We start from the raw sequence: 13,317 nt of genomic DNA, 5'->3' as shown, positions 1-13,317 counted from the left end.
GCCTAGCCCCTGGTAGATGTTGTATGGACCCAAATTAGGGAGGGAAAGGTCCTTCTGTAAGGGCTGTACAGCCTAAGGAAAAATAGTGTGCAATGAATAAGGAAAGATGAAGGCTGGGGGTGCCAGTGACAGGAACAATTGGTTCTGAAGACAGATTTTGGGCATAATTTGTGTTTCAAGTTTCTTAAAAAGATAAATAGGTGGGTGGTTTTAGTGAGTTTGTCATATAAATGTAATGCAAACTATACCTGCGCTTGAGCTCCTGGCAAATTACTGGTGTAGCTTCCAGCCTTGCAAAGTCTGGAATCTCTACTCGGTAAATGTAGACCTTGTAAGCCGCGGCGCTGCCAGCAAGCAGCTGGTGATGTTGGTGTTCGCTTGCATGTGGTAAACGCTTTCAGAAACACTTCCTAGTCTACAGGTGTGCCTCAAACTATTTGCAGCAGAAGGTTATACAGCACTGACCAGGAGGTGGTAGTGTCTAATTAAAAGTGTCTCTTTGTGATCAGTTGTAGGCTATTGCTGTGTTAATAAAAGCTTTCACTCATGTTGTCATGGCAGCACAAGTTTTTGGAAGGAGAAGTGCTTAGTAGGTAAGTTGCTCTTGCCAGGCAGAGGTTGCTGTGCTGGATAAAGCACTGTGGCAGAAGCCTGCAGTCAGCTAGGGACGGCGAGGTGTCCAAAACACGTTGGTCTGGGCAAGGAGGCAGGAAGGGCTGATGTGACCAAAAGGGTCCTGTTTGCAGCTGCACAGGGATGTTGGAGCAATGCCTTTAACTGTGGCTGGCACACGCACCTCAGCAGCTACACAGGCCCTTTGTGTTGGGAGCGGGTCACTAACCCAACAGTTGGAGAATTCACAGTTCCTGTTCTCTGGCCAGCGAGGCAGTGGGAGCTCAGGGCTGCCTGCGGAGCGGGGACTGGCAGCGCCCAGCAGAGCTGCAGCGAGGTGGAAGGGCACCGCAGTCTTGCTGACCTGTGGCAGAGGCGTGGGGCAGCGCTGGGGCAACACCGGTTCCCTGATGCCCGTCCCCCCAGGCTGGTCCAAGAGAGCAGAAGTGGACAGGGACCAGGCAGGAGGTGGCAGCCCGAGAGGCACTGGGGGTAGATCCCAGTGTTCCCAGCCCAGGAATTCAGATACAGAGCTTCTGGGAGGTTTGCTGCCTTGCAGGAGCCTGCGTGGCCGGGCTGGAGGGTTGCTGGAGGACCTGTGCTCCAGGGGAGCCTGGTGCTGCATTGGGTGCTTGTGTCACTCCTGGGACTCACGTGGTGGTGGTAGCTCAAAGTGCTTCAGCAAGTAATTAACAGACAAAATGAACACAGTGGCGTGAATCTAAACATACTCTGTTGCGATGTGGGGCTGAGGGACCTGTGTAGCTTTAGCCCTGGCTCTCCAGTATGCTCATTATATTTGTACTAGCTTCTGTGCTCCAGAAGCTGCAAGAAATCATTCTGCTGTACATATTTTAATTGCCTATTATACAATTGCTTCTTTTCCCATGCCTGTCAAATATATTCTCTGTTCAAAAGTGTAGCTCTGTCAGGTGGCATGACCTGTCTGCTAAATTGCAATAGGAATAAAAAAAACACTGCAGAAAATTAAAAAAAGAAATCTAATTAGGAAATACAATGGTATTCTCAATCTCTGTTGCCATCTGCAGCCTGTTGTGTTAGGACCAGTACAAACAAATCAATAAAACCTACTGCTTTTCTTATGTTGCCTTTGGCAGTTGTAAGTAGTTTGTGCAGTGTTCATGGGAGCACGCCTGTTTCTCTTGTCTGACGATGTGCCGTCCTCAGCCAGAAGATTTCAGCATCCACTTTTTTTTGCAAAACTGCTCTGGGGCTGGGATTTGAAACACTGCACCTGGAGAACGGAGATGGGGCAGCAATGAAAGGGTTAAAAAGAATGATCTGGGCTGCAGCTTTAACAACGTCTTATGGAGGGCACGAAACTGAATTTGGTAGGAGGTTCTTTGTCTGGAACACGCCTTGGCAGTAAACAGATACCTGATGTCAGAGGCAATGAGGCACCGAGCACTGGCAGGGCTGCAGTAAGCTGGGGTTTCTGGAGGCTGACCGCAGACTCCCGGCTCTGAATGCTGAGGAGGGTTTGTCGAGCTGGAGCATTGCCTGGCGCAGGGAGTCCCTTAGGGTGCTGCCATGCCTGAAAGTGGGACTGGCGTGATCCTGTTTGTGTGATTAAATATAAACAAACCTTCTTTTCCTAGTTTGACTTTCTTAGACACCAGAGGGGGATAGCGGAGGATGCAGTGTGGGAGATGAGTGGTACTAAGGATGACAGCCGTTGTCAGAAGGCAGTCCGCATTGTCACTGAGCTGTGCCGGAAGAAAAGCCTGCCTAGCTTGGACCTGGACACTTGCAGGGAATTCTTCCTGCTGCCTTCCGACCAGAGCCTGATTATCTCCGAGCCAGGTACAGTACTCTGGTCCTGTCTGCTCGAGTAATGCTTGTGACTGCCAACAGCCGGAGGAAGGCAGCGGGACTCTTGCAAGGGGAGGGAAATGTTTGCAAGCCCCGTGTTAGACTTGGGGGGATTGGTCTCGGCACGCATCGCTGTGCAGTTTTTTCCTTTACACATGTTCCACTGTGAAGTTTTGGGTGCAAGTACTACCTCACCTGTTGATGTGAAACGGTGGGGATAGCTGCACAGCGGGGACAGACAGGGTGTTACGTGCTGGTGAGGAGGTGGTTAATGAGACAAAGTTTCTGTGAAAGTTCCTTATTTTTTTAAAAACATAGACTCCTATCCTGTATAAAATGAAAAGCAGTAAAAAGCCTGTTTAAGTAACGGAGATGACAGGAACCGGTTGCTGTTATCCCAGTTTGAGGAAAGGAGGCACTTGCATGGAGTTTCGTTCACCAGTAAGGGATCTTAATGTACTTTGATGTATTTGTCTTACTTTCCCTAAGAACTGCCTGAAGTTGTTCCTTGCCAGCTTGTAGAGCTAGGAGGACACACTGGCATGTCAGCAATGAATGAAGAGCAAGCATACTGCTCTAAGAGCAAAGGGACATTTCTTTATTGCAAAGCGGTTAATTTTCTGTACACTTCTGCTCACAGCTTCTTGTTCCAGAGAGGGCGTCTTCTGCTGTAACTTCAGAAGACATTGGCAGGGAGCTTATATCGCAGGCTCACACATTGAGGAGCAAAACCCCAAATCCCATGCTTTTTAGCATTGTTGATAACATGCTGTAAGTTGTTTGTGTATCAGAACATTTGCGTAGAGTGCTTATTTTAAGGTTTCTGTAGCTAATGACCTACCAACCCAGCCTGATTTCACAGCACAAGTCTTCAGAAACTTTTCTTCTCTCCTTCTGAGGACACCTGTGCACAGCTCCGGTGCAGCACAGTAGCCCATCAATCCCTGTCCAAGGCTTTCTGGGTCATCTTGCTTCAGTTTCTCCTGCCCCTCTCTGCCAGAGTCTCGCACCGGGACGTGACTGGCAGCCAGGGCACCCTGCCAGCTCTCCAGTTTCACTGGGCTTCTGCCATGTCTTTGCTTGCAGCGGTGCTTCCACCACTGTTTTGCCAGTACGTCCAGCCAAACACCTTCCCCTCTCATCCCGCGCTGCTCCTAACTTGTTGTCTTAAAATGACTTTGCTTTATACCTGCTTGATCTGAAGGCCTCTTACCACTGCTGGTATGGTCTTTATGCATTGCAACCAGTGCAGCTGTTTTCTCTATTGCAAGTAACTTACTGCATTGCTTCGTAATTTTTAACCTTGGTACCAAAATTAACATTTTCCTGACTCTGTGCAGCAGATGTACCTGTGCTGCTCTTGTCCTGTCTGACCTGCTGTGACAGATTTGCATTTGTGCAGCCTGTTCAGGACCTCAGTTTCAGGTCATGATCACATCATCATATGCCTTTAACATCTCGAATGTTTGCTCTGATCTCTGGTTTAAGTGTCAGCCTCTACCCCAGTGCCCTGGGCGAGTCGTGCGGGCTGGCTGACTGCACCGGCTGCATTAACAGCTATTACTGCTGTCTCTGCTCTGCAGGGCTGGGTCTGTTTTTATGTCTAGACAGCACTAGGACACCGTTTGAGCCCAACGGGTACTAATATTTCTCAAATGCCTGGATGTAAAACTGTTCCAGCGAGGGAAACAAATCTGTTTGCAATTAAGTGTTAACTAATGTAACAGTTACAGTGGTAAGATACCTTTCCTGTTAGTGTCTGGATGTTTATCTAGTTATCTGCATTTGCGCTTTGTCCATTTTACACTGAAGACTTATGTTAAGCAAATTTGCTATTGGCTACCTGGAGTCCTGCGTTCAGATCTGGCGAGTCCTTCCTCATAAAGGTATACAAATACAAAGTGAGGTTGTGTGAAGATGAGCAGTGACAGGGCTTTGGGACAGGGTGCCGTATCGGTACCGACAGGAGAGTCAGAGGAGCTGAGCAGCATGAGCACTGCGAAGTGTACCTGACCTGGACAGCACAGGCTTGGCAACCGGGATGCAAAGTTTCCTGGAGTAAAATTGGCCCTATTTGTCATCATTATGTGAAGTCAATGGCTTCTCTGTCAGTTTGTTACCTCCCGGATAAATCTATTAGCTAATGGCTGAATCAGCTCGGCTTGTCAAGTATCTCGATGAAGTTCGCATCGTTTGTGAGCAAGCAGATGAAAGCACTCTAATGCTGCCCAATCTGGGAGCCAGGGCTGCTTCTGCACAGCTCTCCTTGCCGTTAGACCGTGAGAGGTGGTTTGTTTTTTCTGAGGTTTCATGTATTGATGGAGAGCGGTATCTTCCGGGGATGCTGTGGAGTTGCAAAGAAATTAGCCAGGTATCACTAGCCTTCTTGAACTGCATCTGACAGTGGAAAAAAACTATGAATACAGAAGTATTACTGAGTAGTTTATGTAAAACTATGTCAGAGTATGGTTTTATGCAGTGACTATTTTTTTTTAAACCATTTTGGACTGAATGTGGAAAGTGCTACTGTGTATAAAGTAGATGCTCTTCTACTCTCTGCACTTTGGGTTATGTAAGAGCTGATTCTCCTATTTAGAGACAGTAAGAGAAATATAGCTGCAGCATTTCTCCAGTATGCCATACATTACTGTACACCCAACAAAGGAGCATTGCAGGCTGCTGCTGCTGGCTAGTAATCCAGCAGCTAAGTATGTCAGAAAAATAAGGTATTTGGATGAGGAAGGTTTTGGTATCGATGCGTCAGTGGATATGCGAGGGTGAGCTTTGCCTGCAGTTTGGCCCATGGCGGCGCCAGGAATAGAACTGATCTCTTGGCTGTGGGCCCTGAGATTGAGCAAGATGCAGCATCCTTTTGTTGTGCCTATCTAAAATCCTCCCCCGTAGCTCCCTCCATCTGATAGCTCTCTTCCTGGCTAGTCCTCAGCTGTTGTGCAGTGATGCTGTGAGTGTGACTAGGACACAAGCATAAGCTGTAGGCAGTGGAAATGCCTGTGATATAGGCACAACATTTACCACTGCAGTGATGTGCCTTAAATGAATGGATACATCACTTCTCTGCCCTGGAGGTGCAGCGAGTGCTCTAGCATATAGCTGAGAGGATTTGTGGACAAGCCCTACTGAAGTGCAAAGTACTTGGCTGATGATGCAGGGGAGCCCACGCTGCCAGACTCCCACGGGAGCGCTGCACTGGGCGCAGCGAGACACCCCATGTCACCTGGTCCCTCTGCCCATGGGAGTGGAGCTGCTTGTTGCAGAGCAACAGGCTCCAGGGTCTTTGGGAAACAGGGTGCCAACTCCTGCTCCCCAGGGCCTGCTATGAGCTCCTGCGGCAGAGCAAGCTCTCCCCTGACTGCTCCTGCCCAGAGCTGCTCCCAGGGGTACGAAGCCCACGGTCCTTGCTGCGGGCAGCTCGGCTCCAGCCTGCCAGCATCCCTGAGTACCAGGCATTGCGTCATGCCCTGCACGGCTCTCGCCACCAGGAAGTGTGCTGTGTGCTTGTCTACACGGTCAGGTTGTTGCTCAGTTTGGACTGAATTGTGTTACTGACTCCCTCCCAACGTTTGCGTGAACCAGGTCCCGCTCCTCGTGGGTGTGCAGTGCCGGGTCTGGCTGCGGACGGAGGCTGCCAGCCGGTCCTGGGAGGTCATGCCAAGCAGGGAATGGTACAGAAGATGGGAGCTTGACTCCACAAAGAGATTTAAAAATAAAATGATCATTCTGAAATAAATACTGGTGGAGCGTGACTGGAGCCTGTGGCTTGTGATGCTTGCTGACTTTAAAGGATGGTGCATGGGAGCAGGACGGAATTTACACCAGAATCAGAGGACATCCAGGAGCCAACCCCTGGATATGATTTCCAGCTCCAGCACTACTGTGTTGCAACTTTCTTTAAATAACATACCTTGGGGATTTTTGCCTCAGTGTATCCGTTTGTAAACAGCTTCACTGCCCTGTAGAATAAATACAGGATACAGTGGATGGTGTGCAGAGGTGTTGCAGTTTTTACCCGGAAAGTCACTATAGGATGGCATGCGCAGCAGTCCTTCTTGATCTCAGCACAGTTTGTGTACCCTCCGCAAACCCTTCCTTGTGCGCCGATTCAGCCCAGCAAAATGCTCTAGTGCTTTCCTAGTGCAGGCTATGAAAGCTGAAGTGAGAGGAAGAAAAAGGACAGCTGGGGAAAAATGCAAAACCAGAAGAGACTTCACGATAATTTCTGTTTCCTTGCACACTTTGTCAGCTCTCCTTCTGTGCTCTAATCCCGCAATAATTCAGAGCACATTTAGTGTTTTGCCCTTTGTGTGAACTGTTCTTTTTAAACTTCATGATGCAGGCAGTACAGCTTGTACAGCGCTGAACACCCTCCTGGCACTTCGCAAATACTATTAAAATGTTAAACTCACAAGAACACAAGTGTTCTTGCTGCAGGCAGAAAAAGGGGTGAATTTTTGTGCAATAGAGGTTTTTTTCATTGCAGCAATGTTGATGCGGAAAGATCACTTTTATATGGAGAAATTACTTCTGAAGTATTTTTCTTGGAAAAAAAATTATCCCTTGATAGGATAGTTGGACTAATGGGAAAATTGACGACATGCCCATTCACTGATATGGGATGCCCACAGCCACTACCTATGAAATATGGGCAAGTCTTGACTTTGCTTACCAGCTGTAATAATACACTTTTCTGAATCACCATTCAAGTGTATTTTAAGTAAATGTAACAGTAAACATGTTTAAAGCCACCCAGGCAAAGCTAATATTAATCACTGAGGCTTGTGTTTCCAGAGGCCAGGCATGTGAGGAGTAGCACCTTGGGACAAAGCCCTTCCTTATCACGGAGTAATGCACTTGCAAAATGGATCTCGCCTTCCTCTGTGAGCGTCTGGTCCGCCAGCAGAAAAGAGCCAGCTAGAGCTACATGCAGCAGATTTGCTCTTTAGCTCAAGTGAAACAGGTCTGTGCTCTCATCCTGAAGGTGTCAGGTTCAAACCTTGCTACCAGAGGAAGGTTTGCAAAACTATATTAAAATAAGGTTAAAACCAGCCTCGTAAATCTCGGAAAAATGGATTATATAGCCTGTCTATGAACATGTGTCTCTGCTTATGTATTGTGTACAGATCTGTGACTCTACAGCTGCCTCTGGCTATGCACTGTGATGGTCCTGGTAAATAAAATGGACCTATGGAGCTGTGTGGAGTGAGTGTGTTTAGGAGCTTTGTAAGTCCCTCTCTGCATAGATGCGGATTTGCATCTGCCTAATTGCTGTTGGTTGATTCATTCCTGAGGCAGTACACGGAGGCTGATCATGTTTGTAGGTTTTTTTGCGGACCTCGGAGCCTATTCCAGTGCAGCTGCAGTAGCCTCGTGCATAGTCAGGGATCAGCATCTGAAACTCCATAGAAACAGGCAGCCAGATTGCTGCTGGTGTTAATTGAGTGTGTGAGCAGGCTGAGGACAGTGACCAGGGGCTGAGCTGAGGAACAGACACCTCTTTGGTAAGTCCACATTTCTGAAGTTACTTTGTTAATTTTTTGCCTTTTTTCATAATATGGAGCCTCTTTTCCTTAGCAAACATTTTGCTTCAGCAGTTTCTCTCTTTGCTGTTGGAACATTTTCTTCTGCTTTCAGTATTCTCCTTACGTTTCACTGATACCAAGCATGTGCTTTTAGCTAGTTCAAATCAGGGCATAGCCTGACTCTGATCTTCTCCATTGTTTTGCGGGATGACTCTGAAAAGCTGGTATTTTTGTGTTTGCGGGTGTTTGTTGCTTGACATCTTTGCTTTGCTGAAGTCATACCAGTGCAATGTGCACAGCCTGCTGCACATACCACGTATTCACTAACAGTCATATAGTCTTACATGTGTGCATTCATTGTTCGGAGATAAAACCAGAACCACAACTGCATCTCATGTCTGACACAATTTCATTTAACTACAGTTTCAACTATTCTTGTTTTTCTTACCTGTTCCTTCTTCTTACTGTTCACATTTCTAGGTACAATTGCATATTCTTCCTTAGGACCCCAGGTTTCCATCTCATGCTTGTTAGGCAGCTTTTTCTAGCTTTAATATTTGTTATTTCTTTTTCAAAGATGGTAATACATATTTTTCCTTCCTATCTGTATATTGTAAAATCAGGAAGCTTGTCTGTAACAGCCCTTGTTGTTTCAGTCCAGGGGACTCACTGACATAACAGTCACTCACGCTGGCAGTTGTTTGGGAGAGATGTGATTTGTCTCTCTGCCATGCATTGTCTTTAATTATACTTCCACATTGCAAAATGGCATCCTAGAGTGACAGAGAAGTGATATTTGGAGTGACTGTACATTGACTATACATTTTCCATGTCTATGGAAAAAAGAAAGTTATCCTGCAGGGTGTCTTGTACACAGTGAAACTGCAGATGCTAATTAAGGCTGCCTTTATATGTAGTTCAGTTTGTTATGCTGTATCAGGTTAGCGTTTGACAACATCACAGGAAACTGTGCAGTGAAGACTGAAGGCAGGATGCCAAAAGCTCAGTTCATACAAGCCCTTTCAAAACCATCATTAAGACATAACAGTCCTAGAGTATTTGTTTCCATGTAATAATAATTGCCCAGAAATTCTAGCACACCAGTGTCTCTGGTAATGTTAGTATTAGTCTGATTTTCTACGCACGTTTGTAACTGCTGTGAAGAAATGCATGTGCTCTTGTAACAACACAGTGTTAGGTGAGTACAGCAAGCACCTCCTTAAATGCATTCTTTCCATACGCAGTACTTCATCTCTCGGACATGTGCGAACATTTGCTCAAAGTTATCTGAGCTCAGTTTTGAGTCTGGTGTCTGGTCAAAATATTCATGCTAAAAGGATTCTGAGCTGCATGGTATGGAGCGTTATGAGTTGTTGGAAAAGGCAAAAAGGAATCTCGGAATCCATTTAATAAATCTGTAGGATCAGGCATTCCAGCCTGTATGTGTGACTGCTGTGTAGTATATTTTAGGGGTTAAAGATCTCTGTTACAAGCTAATGGAAGCAGCAGCAGCAGCTAATGACAGGAGCAGAGCCATCCAGCGAGGAAGTTCCCTGATCATTCAGTGGAGCTTGAACAAAGAAATTCTCTTTTCAGAACTGCTGCATTTCAGCGCAGGGTCTCTACCAAGCAGCTGGTCCCATGCAGGTAGGTGGCTGGGGGATCCTTCCCGGCTGCCCTGCATCCTGCACAGAGCCTGCTTCAAACAAGCCGGTGCTGTTTTACCATGCAGGTCAGGCTGTCTTTTGTGTGCCAGGTACTATCAGCATGACAAGTTGACAGAGAGAGAAAGAGGGCATGACATGGGCTTACGTGGTCATATTGGGTCTAGATGGCTTTAACTGGCAACCTGACGTCACAGAGCTGTATGTCACCCACTCTTTGCAGCATCTGGAGCCAGGGGAGTTCTGGATGAATCCTGCATCTCTTGTTTTGGGTTTGGTGTGGGGCAGGTCCAGGCAATAAAGCTCTTCCAGCACGCTTTCATGTAGTCAAGGAGCCCCCTTGAGTGGGAGGGGCTCTGTGTCCCCGGGCAGGGGGACACTCAGCTGAAGGAAAGCCTCCAGAAAGCTTTCTGGGCCACCTTGTCCCACGCCTGGGGCCTTCTGCCCTCCCCTGGCTGAGCTCTGCTTTTTCGGGTTCTCAGGCTGTGTCCCCTCGTGCGACCCCGGATCGCAGGGTTGGAGGCAGCCCAGCACCCATGCTGGGATGAGGATCAGCCCTCGCGGCTGGGTTCACCCTCCAGGCTGCAGGCTGGGATGGGAAGAGACCCTGATTCTGCTCCCGATCAAGCTTTATCCTGAGATCTTTTCAGGGCAGCCTGATTTTAGGTTTTTTTGAACCAAAATGGAGTCAAAGAGGGAGCCACAGCGTTTCCCCAAAACTGAATCTCAATGTAGAAAGTAAAGGGCAGAGAGACGGCAGCTCTGGCACGGCGAGCCTGGACACCGAAGCGCCTCTGACCCTGGCCTCTCTGATGTCTCGCAACAGCCACGGCTTTGACCAAGCTTGTGAAGGGAATTTTTAAGGTCCAGGGTCTTTGGTCACTTAAAGAAGACAGAGTGACAGCAAAAAGCTTTTGCTTGTTTTGTTTGCATTGCATCTTGAAACGCACTTGTATTTCTACATCCCAGGCGCGTCTATATTATGGTGTTTTGCTCTCTGCCCAGCTCTGCTCAGCTTTAGCAGATCTGGATAGAGACTTCCCCCCCATGTTGAACAGCCTCAGCAAGGCTTCCCCAGCACATCTTCAGTGCTCGGCTCCGGTCCTGTACGTACGGGGTCACATCACGGGAGGAAGATGATGCTCAGTGTCAGTTATTTAACCTCAGCCCAGGGACACCATGTGTGTTCAGCACTGCCAAGTCGTTTACAGATGTTGCTACAGCATATTGTGATAAAATGTCATGGGATTAGCACACAGCTATGTACTATAATTATATGCAGTGTGGCTTATAATAGTTCATTAGATTGTCATCAGTTAGGCATAAAGCTATGACAACTCTTACTATCTCATTTATAATACTCTAGAGAACAGCTGATTAAGACACAAAGCGACCTAAATCACTGGGGAATCTTTCCTTCATTTTGGAACAAATTTTTTTTTCTTTTTTTGTCACTTTCGATAACAGAAATGCTGCATTGCTGACAGCCTTCTGGTGGCACATGCCAGCAAAAGTTTGAGTAACAAATGTGCCTTTGACGCAGCCCAGAGAGAAAGTCCAAATCAGCAGGCAGGTCAATAACCACTGAATACCAACATATTTGATCTTCAGAAGCCTTTGATCAGTCTCCTCCGGTCCAGCTGTTCTGCTGGGGCACAGACATTTTAATGTGTATTAGTTATTTTCTCTGGGTATTGATTACGGGACTCTCAGCATTGTGTATGAAGCCCGTAGTCACTAGCCAAGGCAATGGTGGAAGAAGGGAGTTTCGTCTCCAGGTCCCGGCTGGGGAGCCCAGGCTGAGGACGGGTTAGGAACTGTCCATTGGCAGAGCCGACTTCCAAGCGGGAGGCTGGGGCGGCACCGCTGAGGACGTCCATGCTCTTGCGGTTGCCTGCTGCTGCGCCAGCCACCTGCTCGGCACTGCCTGGCATGAGCTCTGCTGCCGTGTCGGCTCTGCAATATGAACAACTCTTGCTCGGGGTCACTGAGTGCTTCTGCACGGTGTCCCCAGCAGCGTGCTGGCGTTGCGCCTGCCTCTGCGTGTCTGGCTGGGGAGCAGGTGCTACTGGCCAGGAGAGAGCTGCAGCAGTGCCCCGGCCCCATGGACCACCCGTGGCGTCGGAGACCTCTGCCACAGATGTTTGTCCCTGGGCATCCTCTGCAGCCACGTCGGGCTTGGCTTCCTTCCCATGCAGGGGGGCGTAGAGAGGAGGGAGCGGGGTTCTGCCAGCTGTGCCAGGACCCTTTTGCAAAGAGCTGTTCCAGATGTTACAGTGACTTGTGCTGCGCAGCAAGTGTGACTGCTGCGCCTGTCACTTTGCTAAAAACCCCACAGCCAAGGTGATCAGTGGCATGTTAACCCTGTCTCCAGTACTGACCTTGGTGTTTTAATACGTTTTGGCTGTATCTTCCCACCCAGACAGATTTGAGATTTCTTTTCTGTTTCTAATCCATTTCGGCCATGTTCTGATCCAGGTTTTTAAAGACATTCAGCTTCTGTGGGCTTTCACTGGGCTACCCATCACCTTCGGTCTGAAGGAAGGTGACTAAGGGAAAGGAACGGTCTGCCTTTTTCTAAGCTTGGAAGTCTGATTTTCTTTCCTCTGTAGAAGACAGCCCTGGCCAAAAAGTCCTGTGGCTGGAAAGAACTTTTTATTTTGGCCTGTCTCCTTTAATATGTAAAGAGGAAAAGGATGTAGGCACAGGAGTGTCTGACTTGCAGTGGTGAGTAAGCAAAAGTCTGTAAGTGGAAGGTGGTGCAGCCCTTTCAGCAGGGCCATTCGCAGACCTGCACCCTGAGACTCAGCGCACACAAGGTGCCGACTATTCTGCCTGTTAAAATGGTCTGAACTGCAGCTGATTGTGGACTAAAGACTTTTTCAACCTGCATGACATTGTGGTTGCCACAATCTAAATGAACAAAGAACTGAGCACATCTTACCGTGGCAATTCAGCAATTCCTGCAGCAATCTCTGTTACTCGTATTTGGTATTACTGCTTAGCAGAGATTTCGCTGAGGTCTTACTAAGGTTGCATGGTATTTCGTACTTGTGTTTTGGCTGTCCAGAACCTGATATGGTGGAGGTTTCTCCGGTATGTAGCAGGCATGCAGATGTCTTTTGCTTGTCAGCTATTCATGATCATTTGCTTTTTTTTTTTTTTTTTTCCATTAAATCTTTCTCCACACTATTTCAGTGAGTAAAGCACAAGCTCCAGGCTACCAAGGCTTCCTCTTACATTGCATTTCTTTGTTTGGTGTATTACCCATTTTCATATGTATGTGTTTTTTTTTTTTTGTTATATATACATACATGTGTGTAAAGTACGTCATTGTTGACTCTGCACTTGAAAATCACCTTTGGTGTTTCCCTCTGAATTATTCTGTTCAGATTTTCTCCTGCTTTTTTAAACTCAGCCTGGGGGACCAGTGCACCTCCTCTCCTGTATCTGAATGCATTTACCATCTGTTCCCTGGGTGATAAAAGTACCAAACCACGAACTGAAAAACGCCAGGTAGTAAAGGGTATGATAGCCTCTATTTTCTCCACGTTTTCTCTGTTCAATGCACTTGTCTGATCAGCTCTCTTAGACCACCAGGTGTGAAGGTCCCTCCCAAGGGACAGGCACCGGGGTGCAGTGAGGACGAGGACAGCACAGGCATTGCCCTC

The 13,317-nt window shown here is 47.6% G+C and overlaps 1 protein-coding gene across 1 annotated transcript in view; it reads left to right on the top strand.

The window, feature by feature from the left end:
* Positions 1–2,282: 2,282 nt before the first annotated feature.
* The window catches only part of SYT6 (synaptotagmin 6), a 38,835-nt gene continuing 27,800 nt past the window's right edge, over positions 2,283–13,317 (top strand). The window contains exon 1 of the mRNA XM_059831214.1: positions 2,283–2,436. Coding sequence (XP_059687197.1) covers positions 2,283–2,436 — 154 coding nt within the window. The remainder of the gene's footprint in view (positions 2,437–13,317) is intronic.

The sequence above is a fragment of the Gavia stellata genome, chromosome 30 (genome assembly GCF_030936135.1).
Source record: "Gavia stellata isolate bGavSte3 chromosome 30, bGavSte3.hap2, whole genome shotgun sequence".
Taxonomy (NCBI): Eukaryota; Metazoa; Chordata; class Aves; order Gaviiformes; family Gaviidae; genus Gavia; species Gavia stellata.
This window is presented reverse-complemented; position numbering and strand designations above follow the sequence as displayed.